The following is a 13,881-nucleotide window of genomic DNA, read 5'->3' on the forward strand; positions in this document are numbered from 1 at the left end:
ACCAGTAAAGTCAAGAAAATAATGGTATGTTTTTAGTGTGCTTTTAAAAGAACACACAGTTGTAGATAATCATACTTCACATATCTGCACATTTTCTGAATAATCTCCCAAAATTGAGCTTTGCATAATTGGTATATTGTGTATATTTTCTGATCTTTACAATATATGTTTTTTAATACAGAATATAGTATTTTATATATATAAATATTGCTGATGTTTTTTTAAATAGCTGTCATAACAGTCCTATTTTGTTTTATTTTGCTACATTTTCTTCTTTCTGTGTCTTTGTATGCACCACATATTATACCAAAGCAAATGTTGTAAACCTACTAATAAAACCGATTCTGATTCTGAATTGAAAATAAGGTTATGTGGATTTTAGCAATGTCTTTGTGGTTGGTTGTCTATAATGTATAATGAGTTCGGATACTGGATGTAATACAAGCCTACTCTGGACAGTAAAGGGAGGCTGAGTCGGGCTGAGTATGCTAAACTAGAGAGAGCGTCGCTGGCAAGGGGGATACAACTACAACAAGATGGACATATTTGACCGTGATTTAATTGTAATACACGTTTCAAAATGATGCCGAAGTAACAACATACTGATACCGGTTAGTAAAAACCATGAATTAATGCTTTGTCAAGTCTGCAGACAGACGGCAGGGGAAAAACCTTTTAAAATGCTTGTTTTCTAAATGGAGATTGGCTAATCTAACGCAGTATATGCTCCGACCGTCCACACTCACAACAACGGCCTATCCAGACATAAATAAAGCAGCGACTGTATTCACCATGACACAGGCAGTCTGTGGTTTGTACTTGTTTAAGTTTTGTCTAGTTTCTGAACATATATGAGGAGCTGTGAGCTCTGAGTGCTAACAGCTAACGGCTGTGTTGTTTTTCTGGGGTCCTCTGAAGATCACGTCACGGCTCCGCCTACACTGCGTTACTATAGATACTGCCCCAGTTCCTAAACTGTAATGGAAATGCGCCATAAAGTGAGCCAGTCCTAACGAGGCCCAGCCATACCGAGCGAGGCCGTGCAAAAATGAATACAGTGAATGTAAACGCGTTATACCTGGTGTCGCCGCCAGAGGACGCTGCTGCTTTTTCAGCCTGACGCACAAGCGGAACACGACGTGGCAAGTAAACAGATCACTTCCTGTCTTCAGAACTGTATTGACATCCGTCTCATACCGTCCTATTTTACGCCGGTCTAAACTGACTTCCTCATACTGTGTAGTAGCTTTTCCTCCTCTGTAAGGCCGCTGTTGTGTGGTGGGAGCAGGCTGGTGGTCTACATGAGCAGCGGGCTGTAGAAGCCGAGCAGCCGGACAGGAGAGATGATGCCCGGGCTGATGCTGGTGTTGCTCGGGGGGCTACTGGAGGTCTGCAGCGGAGTATCAGCAAACCGAGGGGGGTATCCCTCCTTTACAGACGAAATCCCTTTCAAAATCCACTGGCCAGGCCCTGAATTCACACTGGTAAGTCTCATCGTTTACACTTATTTGAATATATTAGGGAGAAATGTAACACACGTACTGCAACGAGATGCTACTGACAACTGTGTAGCTTTGAAGTGAGCTTGCACTATTTCCAGTTTATCTCCTCTTCCTTTACTGCCTTGTTTTGCTTTATGCTCCTGCAACACATTTCCCCCCCAAATTGGGATTAATAAAGTACATCTTATCTTATCTTGTTTTACTGTTAAAGTAACACACGTTTGTCTCTGGGTTTCAGCCATCTACAGGAGCTATTTACAAGGAAGATGACTTTGTAATCATGACCACAACAGAGAAGGAGAAGTACAAATGTATCCTACCCTCCCTGACATCTGGAGATAATGTAAGCAATGATGTTTTTAATTTCCCCAACAGATGACTGTTAACATTGTGACAGCTATTGAAATAATACAAAGCTGCTCAAGTGTATCCCACTGGGTAAATGCAACAAACCAAGGCTATTTTTGATCTAAAAGGAACTTTGCATACTCAACTCTTCTGGTGTACTGTGCATACAATGAATGGTATTCCGTGTATGTCATATGTCATACAATGGAATCCGTGCTACCAAAGATGGTGTAACACTCTGCTGTCATATTCTGACACTGTTTAAGCTGCAATCTGTGTCATAAATAATGTTGTAGTTTTGGTCACCATTGATACCTGCGCCTTCTTTGCTGCTATGGGGGGATGCAAAAACAACTATAACTGTAAAAAAATAACTATTATCAGTAAGGTTTAAAACATGTCCTCATTTTGACTTCTTTACCCAGGCCATTTAGTTAAGACTGGCAACACGTCTGAACAGCTGAAACTGAGATTTAAATGACTGAAACAGTAGGCCTGGGGAAAAAAGCATCTGCATGACGTGGAGCAAGATTTGTCGAATATGTCATAAAAACCCACTACATTTTTATTTTTCAATCTTGTGTTCATTAACACAGCTCCATACTTCCTTGTCTCTCTCTCCCTCACTCTTCTTGCATGTGTTGGTGTCTTTGTTGACTTAGGATGATGATAAGGAGTACACCGGGCCCACCCCAGGTGAACTGCTGGAGCCACTATTCAAAAGAAGCAGCTGTTCATACAGGGTGAGACTTCTCAGGTTTCATTTTTATGTCCCCTAATTTCCTTCCTGCTCTCAACAGAGAGACTGAAACTTTGAGTTCAGGCTACATTAGCAGAGAATAACTAAAAACTTGACATTATTTGCCTGCTGTGTTGCTGCGAGTGTTAGATGATTTGAATAACTCTAAACCTTCTCTTGGCTTGTCAACATTGCAGATTGAGTCGTACTGGACCTATGAAGTATGCCATGGAAAGCATATAAGACAGTATCATGAGGAGAAGGAGACTGGTCAGGTCAGTGTTTTGAGAGGGTAACATCATTTTCAGATGACATGAATAAGAAGCTGTAGTGCATTGTATACTGAAGGTTATACTGTGTGTTTCCTTAGAAAATAAGTGTTCAAGAGTACTTCCTTGGGAATATGGCACAGAAGAGCCAGTCAACGGAGACAGGTGAGTTCATACTTGAATGTGTTTTTAATATGGTATTTAGCATATTAGTATTTTCTGTACTTTGCTCAAGTGATATTGATCTTTTTTTTTTTTTCAGATAAAGTTGAAGAGGCAGAAAATGCAAAACCAGCGGATGAAACGGAAGTAAGTATAATAATAAAACAGCAGGAACCAACCAGATTTGTCGGACTTGCTGTCAATTCTCACATTTTATGTCTCCTTCATTCTTTCCCCTTGTGTCCAGGTGTCCTCTAAGAATATAGAAGGTCAGCTGACTCCCTACTTCGCTTTGGAGATGGGAAATGGGACCCCCTGTGTGCTGAAACAGAACGACGCTCGCTCCTCATCTGTTCTGTACGTCTGTCATCCCGAGGCCAAGCACGAGATCCTGTCTGTCGCCGAGGTCACCACCTGTGAATATGAGGTGGTGGTGCTGACGCCGCTGCTTTGTGTGCACCCAAAATACAGGTAGATCTGTCAGAAATGATAACATTTAGATATCGTAATTGAATTCTTAGTACTAAAAGTATGTTATTGTCTCGTGGTCAGGATTCTACCAAAAGGCATTTTTCGAATTGTTGGGGAAATAATGCAACCTTGGGCTGCTGTGCTCTGTGTTTTGTCTCCCTATTCCTGCCTGTTGACGTCAGCTGATAGAGGTGTTATAGTACTCCTGTTTTATCTTGTTATGCACAATGTTGATTATTCTCTCAGAACTAGCTAAATACATGGGTCTGGGGTAGAGATCTTCAGAATTGGTTTGGCAACCGCTGTGGCACCACGTGGCGCAGCACATGTCTTGTGAATTCTCCGGCCGAAGCTCCAAATAAACCATCAGTGTTTGCCATCAAAGTTCCTGCTCTCCCCGTGTCTCTCTGAGTCTTGTCTCCATTGCTTCAGAAGTTTCCATCACACTAATCGACATATTTTCCTTGCAGGTTCAAGTCCTCCCCAGTAAACGGCATCTTCTGCCAGTCTCTGGCAGGTTCCCCTTTGCGGCCTCTGCGGCTCGCCCAGTTGGATAAGGAACAAGAGGAGCAGCTTAAACCGCCTTTCAGCGCCGCCTCCGAGGCCCACAGAGAGGTATGACATACGCGGATATGACAGAGGGGAAACATGCAGACAGCGTGCCGTGTACCTACACACCTGCCTCAAATATATCTTTGATGTTTTACAGGAGCCGACACCCCCAATCAGAGAGGAGGCCTTCTCCTCCACTCACAAACCCATTACGGTTGGAGGGCAGACTCAGGTCACTGTGGGCACCACTCACATCTCTCGCCTCACGGACGAGCAGCTGATCAGGGAGTTCCTCAGTGGCTCGTACTGTCTGCATGGGGTGAGAAATGTTCCATCTATACCACCTGAGCAGTTTTTAACAAACCATACACTGACATCTAATCATCTTCAATTGTTTATTTCAGGGAGTAGGGTGGTGGAAATATGAGTTCTGTTACGGAAAGCACGTCCATCAGTACCATGAGGTAAGGGTCCCCTGTGCACGTCTGTGTGTAAGTGAGGGGATGAATGAGATTGTGTTCAAGAACAAAGTTCCAGTTTCACCTTGCTTTAGGGCTTGAACTTCCCATTTATTTCACTATAAATAAATGTAGCTTTTTTTTTTACTTAATTAATTGCTTTAAAAAAAAAAAAAAATCTTTACTACAATAAGTAATAATACATAAAAAGTAGTGACTGATTGAAGCTAAGGCTAACAGGGTGAAGCTCCTTGGTTATTTAGAGAAAAACACCTTAAAGTGGACCTATCATGCTATATTTAAATGATATATTGTAGGGCCATACCTATATAAGGTATATTTATACGTTTCTGTTTTCAAAATACCAAACAGATCATGCATTTTAGCCATGCCTCATTTCGCTCTATGTGCTGTTTGCTGTCTACGGGTCTGATTCTGCTGACCACGCCCCCCTGCAGGAGAGGGGAGACGTGCTCTGATCAGCTGCTGGGCTGTCAGAAGAGGGGGAGAAAAAGAGATCTCCGTCCTCCATGTTTTATTATATAGAGTCGTTATTCATTTGTTTTAAAGCTCAATAAATAACAAAGAAGACCTTTGACCGGCACTTTTCTAATTTTGTCCGGAAGATTTAAACTTTAACGGACATCTTGACCGGCGAAAGTAACTGAAACTGAAACTCTGCCGCACGGTCCCCTCGTTCCTTGGATGAGGCGGAGAGGTGGGTGTTTGTCATCTGCTGGTGGACTAACCGGAGAGAATTATGGCGCATTTCCACTACACGGCCTCGCTCGGTATGGCTAGGCCTCGTTAGGACTGGCTCACTTTATGGCGCGTTTCCATTACAGTTTAGGAACTGGGGTAGTATCTATAGTAACGCAGTGTAGGCGGAGCCGTGACGTCATCTTCAATGAGAACCCCAGAAAAACAACACAGCCGTTAGCTGTTAGCACTCAGAGCTCACAGCTCCTCATATGTTCAGAAACTAGACAAAAGTTAAACGAGTACAAACCACAGACTGCCTGTGTCATGACGAGTACAGTCGCTGCTTTATTTATGTCTGTATAGGCCGTTGTTGTGAGTGTGGACGGTCGGAGCATATACTGCGTTAGCTTAGCCAATCTCCATTTAGAAAACACGCATTTTAAAAGGTTTTTCGCCTGCCGTCTGTCTGCAGACTTGTCAAAGCATTAATTCATGGTTTTTACTAACCGGTATCAGTATGTTGTTACTTCGGCATCATTTTGAAACGTGTATTACAATTAAATCACCGTCAAATATGTCCATCTTGTTGTAGTTGTTGCCCCCTTGCCAGCGATTCTCTCTCTAGTTTAGCATACTCAGCCCGACTCAGCCTCGTTGTCTCTGGCCCTAGACCCACGATTTTATGAGGCCAGAAAAACTGTGAATTAGGACCCGCCGGCCGGTACTAGGCCAAGTGGAAACGCAACCAAAACCGGGCCGCTGACATCACAGCCCTCTTAAACCGTGCTCCGCGCTGTAGTGGAAACGCGCCATTACAGTGCTTGCCTCGACGGGGAGGGATTGCATTGAATTAAAGCAGCGGGAGCAAACGCTTGCTTCGGGGAGGGAGAAAAAAAGCCACAGCGGAGAATAAACAGAAGGGTAACCATGGTAACTATGGGCGGGAAGTCTTCTTCGCTGCTTTTGTGGCAGACTACAGCGCCACTTACAGGCCTGGCATATGTACTACAGCGTCTCCAGCGCTTTCGAGCGGCAATGGCCGGCCGTGGCCCAAGCCCACATTCCCCTGATAGGTGGAGAGTTGGCCCAATAGCCGTAGCGCCACCGTCCTGACGTCAGGACAGTGTTCAAATGTGGATCAGTTTTTATCAGATCCGTTGCAGCCCCTTTTTTTTAGAGATTTGGGTATGGAGGAAAATAGAGAGGGTTGTGTTTTCTGACACTTGGTGAGTTCCCTGGAACACCGGGGACACATATTCATGTATAACAGACGTACAAAAGTGCATTTTGCATGATAGGTCCCCTTTAAGCACCTAAAGCTTTCCTTAAGGTTAAAGTGCTGACTTCCAATTGCTTGTTTTTTTCTAACCAACAGTCTAAACTGAGAGATAAATTGTTTATTAATGCATACAAATAAAAGTAGCATTGTGTCACAAGTGAGAAGCTGGAACTGAGGAACATTTGCTATCTTAAAAACACACTATTATCCTTTTCTAAAATAAGTTGGCGATTACTATTCCACAAATTGTATTATTGAGTAGTTTCAGCTTTACTTTCATTTAGTAAAACATTTGTTGACTGTGTAAATATATATGTAAAATTGTTCAGCACATTACACTGCATTTGTACACTGGTAAAAATGTCCCTTGGTGCCCCAGGATAAAGAGCAAGGGAAAAACACGGTGGTGGTCGGGAACTGGAACGCCATGGAGCACAACGAGTGGGCCGCCAAAAACATAGCAAGATCCTACCAGCTCAAAGACGACGGAGTGCAGAAAGTCAAGTAGGCCATTTATATCTTTGAAAGCCTGGATACAAATTAAACTGAGCCATTTGCTGATTCATATGATAACATTTCCCCCGCTTCGTGACAGGTTGGTTTCCCACTTCTATGGCCACGGGGATCTGTGTGATCTGACAGGGAAGCCCAGACAGGTCATCGTGAAGCTCAAGTGAGTGAACAGTCATGTGTCCAGAGAGGATTCACAGCACCAGTTCTCTGAGTCAACACATGAGTAAGACAATACCCCGATGTTTCCCAGCTGATTCACTCCTCTCATTTCTCTCCTCTCGGTCAGATGTAAGGAGTCTGAATCTCCCCATGCTGTCACGGTCTATATGCTGGAGCCTCAGACTTGTCAGTACATCCTTGGGGTAAGTTCTCTAGCAACACATGAGTCACAGTAACTAAAAAGCAACATGCTTAGAAGCACCATATCAAGTTTACACTGCACCTTATTATGCTAAACCCACCTACAGTTTTGAAAGTAAAGGAAAATCCAACATATGTGAGTGTTCAGGCAAAGCTAATTGCAATGTTTTCAGTTGTACACAAAAACAACTATATTTGTTTTTCTTGTTTCTAAAGTTGTTTAATACAAATATGTTTTGTGTTTAGAGCATGACACAAGGAAGTTGTTTTAGTTTTAGCCGTTTTTAAGTCTATCAGTAAGTTTCTCATACCATATGACAAGAAATACCTCCAATTAAATAGGGAGCAAGACTTTTGGTTTATTACTCTACTGGCAGTGCAGATGATTTACATGTTTTCTCTTCCTAGGTTGAGTCTCCGGTCATATGCAGGATTCTTGACACCGCTGATGAACATGGGCTTCTGTCAATCTCCAGCTAAACTGAAAAAAACAAAGATCATATGACCGCAATGGAGCATGGAGGACAAAGAGAGACCAGACAGCGAGAGGTGCACTTGAAGAGAGAACATTTATCATAAAACAGAAGCCTGTTTTGTTTGAGGAAGAGAGATGCCCATGACACTGCGCTCAAAGCCTAAGGTTAAACTTGATCCTGAGGCTGGACTTAATGTAGCTGAGGAGCACAGACACTGACAATGCTACATCACAGCCTTAAATCAGCAGGCTAGCTCAGACTTTTTGAAAACACAGCGGCCGGCGCCTCAGTCCACAGGGCAGGGCATTCATTGCCTGTACTCCATATCTATGCTTCACTTTGTTGATTAATTGCAAGCAAAGGAGTGATGAATCAGGGGATTCACAATCATCAGGGGAATCACAATATTCATGGTGGTGTAATTGTCTTTAAGGTTTATTTGTGAGTGTGATATGAAATTGATTAGCTGCTTGTTTGTGGCACTTTGTACTTTGTAGATAGGGTGAAAAGCAAGTGTTTTGCATCAGTGAGAATGTGCATTGTGTTAATTTACTGGATGACTGAGTGTAACTTATGCTTCAGAGCGTGCTGTGGAATGCCAACACAAGTGATTGGTTGATTAAAATGTTCTTTAAGGTTGTTTTGAATGTACAGAACGTCTGTGGGTTCCTGTAACAGGTATTCTGTGGTTTTATGAAGAGTCACACTGGGATCCTTCACCCTGCTGTATCGAAGGAGTACAAATCAATACTTTTCCAGCAAAGAATAAAAATGAACCATGAAAACCTAAAATGTATACTGTTGAATAAAAACGTTAAAAAAAAGATATAAGGAAATCATAGCAATACATGTATCCACCTAACAGTAATAGGGCTGTCATTGCCTAAAGTTTGCAAAATCATTTTAGTGTTTCTCTTGTTTTTCATTAATTGTGTGGACCATAAACTGATGTTAAATAATAAAATGTTTGTCTTTTAGAAAGATCTATACTTTTGAGAACAGAAAATGCTGCAATGTTTATTAATTTACATATTTATTAATGCATGACTGTATTTTTAAAATAGACAGGCTCAATTATTATACCAACGCACTCAGATTAAAAGAATCATGTCATGAGGGTTCATCAATTACATTTCTTAAGGGAACTTACACTGGTGCTTAATAGAAACCTATATTATGGTGTACTTACTGTACTTTTGGAATTACTATTGGTATCAATTCAATAAGGTATTTCAATATTCCATAAGGAAATTGTATCCCATCATGCAGTGAATTGAGTTTAATTTGCCTTCTGTTGATCAACTAATCGCTTCATATTTTCATTTTATTTAAAAAGTGAAAGCACAGATCCACTGCACTTGCCAAACATTTATTGTGTTAAAAAGTGTATGAGGTTCACAAATACAATTCTCTCAAGAAGCAGAAGTTCATCAAAGTGCGACCACATGCCATCAACAACCATGTGTTCCACAGCAGCCCGACACCACAGCAGCAACTTCAGCCAGAGAGGACACCGCAGTAATGGAGCAACTGCAGTCTTTGGCTGCCATGACACCTGCAGAGTATCGGCTTATAATGGCACATGCGTGTGCAACACAGAGGGGGGGATTTAGGTGAAAATGCAGTATCAGTAAAACAGTGAGTTACTTTTTGGAACAGACTTTCATTACAAATCTATTGCTTTTTCTGAGTTTCGTTGCAATGCTAATAACACTGTAATTTACTTTTTCCACTCAAGAAACATGTATTTCCACTGCAGTGGAGAAAAAAAAGTAAATACTGATTCCAAATACTTAAAATGGGCGTTTTTAAAGTTCCTCTTGATTTAAAGCCATGGCTTGAATGTCCAAACCTTTCTGTTAAGCAGCTCTTTGATTAGACTGAGGGAATGGGAATCTGGTGCACTGAGGTGCTTTCAAAGTCTTGCAGTGCGTCTTGGTGAGTGTGGTAGTGCATGGCTACATAGGACTTGGCAAAGGCAAATGTCTGAGAGCTGACAGGCTGCAGGCTGGTGGGGGAGCTGGGCCCTGCAGAGGGACTGCTGTTGTATATGCTGTAGTAGGGCTCAATGCGGGTGTTGATGGGTGTCGAGGTGCTTGGCGGGCGAGGTTTGCGCACACCTGTGGCCCTTGGACTTCCAGCACAGTCCCTGGAGTGACTCGGCCCACAAGCCTGGTCCACCAGCCTCCTCTGTGGCTTGGGCGACAGAACATAGGCTGAGTTGGTCTCATGATGCGAGGATTTATTGCGATTGGCTTCCAGGGTGCCCTTCCCCATCGCATGCAGACGAGTCTTTTGCTTGCAACAGAGAAAGCCCAGTGCCGCCCACTGAATACAGCACAGCACGCGGCGGCGGAGGCCTGCACTGTTGCGCGAGTACACAAAGGGATTGATTCCCGATTTGAGGAAAATGAGCACAAAGCCGCACAGTTCAAACTGGTAATGTGCAAAGTTACTCTCTGGTGACAAAACGTCCTGTGCCAGTGAAACTCCCATCGGCAAGCAGCAAAGCAGCACAGAGAACACAATAACTACACAGGTGACAACAGCCTTAGAGTCTTTGGCTGTGGCCAAGTTCACTGTAGACACCAGTTGACAGCAGGTGGCCCCTTGAGCGGCCCCAGGAACCAGAGGCTGGCTGTTCTTGTTGATGAAAGAGTGTGTCTGGACGTTCTGTAGTTTGTTGTAAGTTTGGTTACGGTACAGAGAAGGGCCTTGAACAGCACACTGCATGCTCTCAAAGCCTGCTGCAATGAGAGGTGGTGGGGGTGGAGGGCATGTGGCATCTACAGTGATGACGGGACATTTCCTCACTTGTGCGTTCTTCCTTAGTGTCTGAGCAATCATCAGGTAGGACACCGACACCACAGCTACACAAAAGGCAAAGTCTGCCAGGTAGACGTACAACACAACCCTGGCCCGTCCACCTCCGAGGCCAAAGTGGGGCAAGCAGGGTCCGTCTCTGCGTGGGTACGCCCGCATTGTGAGGAGGGCGGCCATGGTGAAGCTGGATGTCCACAGCAGGGCAGTGAGGGCCAGCGTGCAAGGGAAGGAGGCGGTGCGGTTGGGCTGCTGCCCCAAAACCATGCGCAGCCTGTGCAAAGCAATGACAGCCACCGTCTCCAGGGACATGATGATAAAGCCTGAGCTGGTCAGGTGGAAGGCGAAGCAGAAACTCTTTGACACACCGTCTCCCCCACCCGCATCCAGGAAGAGCACCAGTGCAAACATGGGGGCAGTCACACAGCAGATGAACAAGTCACAGAAAGAAAGGTTGAGGATCATGAAGTCAAAGTTGGTGCGAAACTTGCGGAACACCGGATCAAAAAAGGACAGGAATACCACAAGGTTGCCATATGAGCCCAGAAAGAAGATGAAAATGAGGAGAAGAGAGCAAAAGGTCAGGGTGGCAGTGTGGATCACGGCCCAGCCTGACTCGCCATGGGTGCCATTGAAGCTCTGCTGTCTCGGCACATCCACCAGGTCTGATGGTGTAGCAGTGGTGTTCATTGTATTATTAACAATTTATAAGGATCCCACAGTCATCAATTTCAGCATTATTCCTCTGTATGGAAGGAGTACATGATGATCACAGTGTCTTCTGCTTCCACCATTGCTGCTACCTTGGTAGAGTGCTACAAAGGATACAAAGTAATATATTAGCTGTGTGCAGTAGATCACGTTAATACATTCTTGTTTGATAAAAGGGATAAATGCAACTTACCATCAAAGGTAAAAAGGTACATTTAATAAGAAACTGCGATGCATTACATGTTAGACACAAGCTACAGTAGGCTATAACTATGCACCACTGCATTCGGCCAATTATTCCTTACTCCCCCCAACACACACACAGCGTCTGTGTATATCAGTGTTGTCCTAATGTATTTAGATTTCAAGCCGTAAAATAGCTTACATAATTTATAAAATGAGAAAATATAACCTACCGTCTGTGATCGAATGTGCATCCATCATGGTTTCATAAAGCCCATCTTGAATTTAAAGCATTATGATAGTAAGTGAACGCACCGCGGCTTTGAAAGATAAAAACGTATTTCAACCAGCAAACCGTCCAAAACAGAGACCTCCATAGAAAAACGCTGAAATAAAATGCGTTTCTTTACATGTCAGTTGATTTTCATCGCGTATAGGGCGAAAAAAGGAGATAGCATTTTCGTTTTCTTGGCGATATATCCATTCTTATACAGGAGCGACGGCCACTGGACGTGCACTGAAAAATGAGTATGAAGTCACTGCCTACGTATCTGGGCATGAGCATAACCACTGCATTCAAGAAGTCCATACGAAACACTCACACCACTTCTCCCCATCTATAAAAACAGAGAGAAATGGCGTTTTCCACAGATTTAATACAAAGTTGGAATATTTTTAATGAGAACACCATATTCCTGTCACGTTAGGTGCAAACGGTTTGTCCCCCCCCCCATCATCCATCAACATACTGTGGCTTTTACGGAAAAATTGTGAACCCTATATACATTTATATTTCATGTTACGTTCAATTTTAGGTTTCATAACGTCGTTCGGAATATATTCGATGAATGCAACAAATGTATAAAAAATAATTATTTTTTTCTTGCTTTTCATGCTGTCCTTGGGAACAGCAGCTTAACAACGTCGTTGCTAGGCGACACGCACAGGGGTGATTTTCTGATTATTTAAAGCAGTCCGACTTACTCAAATAAATTATCTGTAAATAAAATCAAAGAAATACCACCACATTGCAGTCACAGTTTCATGTAGATTAGTTGCCAATGTTACATAATTAAGCAAGCTGCTTAGTGTGATTTTATAATAACCATTGCTTTCTAAAAACATCCAAGGAAAAAGTTAAATTATGCATTTTGAGTTGTTGATTTACTACAAATTAAATAAAGCGAGAGACCTTAAAAAAAACACAGATGCATTTTTTTTTTTTTTTTTTTACAAACAATTTATTAACATCTCATTCAATAAGCAAACAGTACATCTAAAAAGAGAAAAAAAAATATCACTGCAGTTTTGGCACTACACTATACATAAGTGAGGTACTAAATGCTTGGACTGATTTCAAGTCATCAGGGAAAAGCAAACCAAGTACATTTTCTCTCATCTCAGTGGGTTTTTAGAAAAAGGTAAATGATGCGAGGGATAATAGGGGAAGAGGTCACGATTACAGACAGGCGGTGTGGTTATTTTCTTGCAACGAGACACATGAAATGGTCATCAAACAGTTCTCACAGCAAACGCATCACACAGCACAGCAGTGGGGAGCTTGCCCTCTCCCTTTCTTGCAAGAGTAGATGACAATTGGCTCCTTTGCTAAAAGCTCTGCAATCTCAGAAATACCTTCTATGAAAAATTAAAACTTAGCACTTCAAAAAAAGTCAAATAAATAAATAAATATGTTTGTGCATATTTGCTACACGATGATAACACACATGCACGATGCATATAATCACATATAGATCAAACAGCCACACAAACATTGTGTGTTGCAGACAGGTGGCTTGAAACGAACACTTCGCTATTGGGAGATAGTAAAGAGTGTGTCTGACACTGGACATCATGATGGCTCAGAGTTGATACTTGGGATAGAATCCTGAGAAATGTATGGGACACTGGCAGATGTCTCTTCAAGCATCCCACAAAAGCGCACACACACACACACACACACACACACACATACACCCGTGCACATGCATACAAACAAACCAAAAAAAGAGGAAATAAAACTGTACAGTAATGTTACAAACTGCAGGTCATTCATTCCTGCTATGATTGATCCTTAAATATTAAGTATAGTAGAAATGTCAAGGAGCTAAATACATGAATACACAACTTGTCAATCCTTCTGGGTGCCACAACTCAGTTGCTTTGTGTGCCACTCTTCTTCCAGGGTGATGCTGTGTCTTTCAGTTAAGAACTAGAGCCTCCTCCCCAATGCAGGCTGGTATCTGTACATAGAAGTAAATCAAAAACACACTCAAAAACTGGCTCAAAGAAAACTCCTCAAGGCTCATTAAATAATCCTTAAAGCAGCATCGTTT

General features: G+C 42.6%; 3 protein-coding genes across 4 annotated transcripts in view; 1 reads left to right on the plus strand and 2 right to left on the minus strand.

Moving 5' to 3' along the window:
* The first annotated feature begins 1,156 nt into the window (after positions 1-1,156).
* On the plus strand, positions 1,157-8,655 carry erlec1 (endoplasmic reticulum lectin 1). The gene is made up of 14 exons (XM_034152511.1): positions 1,157-1,484; positions 1,741-1,845; positions 2,513-2,593; positions 2,787-2,864; positions 2,960-3,023; positions 3,121-3,167; positions 3,268-3,491; positions 3,962-4,106; positions 4,201-4,362; positions 4,448-4,507; positions 6,862-6,986; positions 7,078-7,155; positions 7,282-7,357; positions 7,764-8,655. Exons 1-14 carry the CDS (start codon positions 1,344-1,346, stop codon positions 7,833-7,835), a joined length of 1,458 nt encoding a protein of 485 aa, XP_034008402.1. The 5' UTR covers positions 1,157-1,343; the 3' UTR covers positions 7,836-8,655.
* Positions 8,656-8,906: 251 nt separating this feature from the next.
* gpr75 (G protein-coupled receptor 75) lies at positions 8,907-12,021 on the minus strand. Its single transcript, XM_034152510.1, has 2 exons — positions 11,779-12,021; positions 8,907-11,466 (listed from the first exon to the last, which is right to left on the minus strand). The coding sequence occupies exon 2, from the start codon at positions 11,339-11,341 to the stop codon at positions 9,707-9,709; it is 1,635 nt and encodes a 544-aa protein (XP_034008401.1). The 5' UTR covers positions 11,342-11,466; positions 11,779-12,021; the 3' UTR covers positions 8,907-9,706.
* A 750-nt stretch (positions 12,022-12,771) lies between these two features.
* psme4a (proteasome activator subunit 4a) overlaps positions 12,772-13,881 on the minus strand; it is a 29,548-nt gene continuing 28,438 nt past the window's right edge. For both annotated transcript variants that reach the window (XM_034152507.1, XM_034152506.1), the window contains one exon: positions 12,772-13,788. The gene's annotated coding sequence lies outside the window, so the exon portion shown is untranslated. The remainder of the gene's footprint in view (positions 13,789-13,881) is intronic.

The sequence above is a fragment of the Trematomus bernacchii genome, unplaced genomic scaffold (genome assembly GCF_902827165.1).
Source record: "Trematomus bernacchii unplaced genomic scaffold, fTreBer1.1, whole genome shotgun sequence".
Lineage (NCBI taxonomy): Eukaryota > Metazoa > Chordata > Actinopteri > Perciformes > Nototheniidae > Trematomus > Trematomus bernacchii.

What these genes read in the sequence shown, in the direction of transcription:
- erlec1 (XM_034152511.1), top strand. Translation starts at nt 1,344, where the DNA reads ATGATGCCCGGGCTGATGCTGGTGTTGCTCGGGGGGCTACTGGAGGTC. An exon ending in GACGGAGTGCAGAAAGTCAA is followed by an intron (nt 6,987 to 7,077) that starts GTAGGCCATTTA and finishes GCTTCGTGACAG; the next exon opens with GTTGGTTTCCCACTTCTATG. An exon ending in CAGGTCATCGTGAAGCTCAA is followed by an intron (nt 7,156 to 7,281) that starts GTGAGTGAACAG and finishes CCTCTCGGTCAG; the next exon opens with ATGTAAGGAGTCTGAATCTC.
- gpr75 (XM_034152510.1), bottom strand. Translation starts at nt 11,341, where the DNA reads ATGAACACCACTGCTACACCATCAGACCTGGTGGATGTGCCGAGACAG.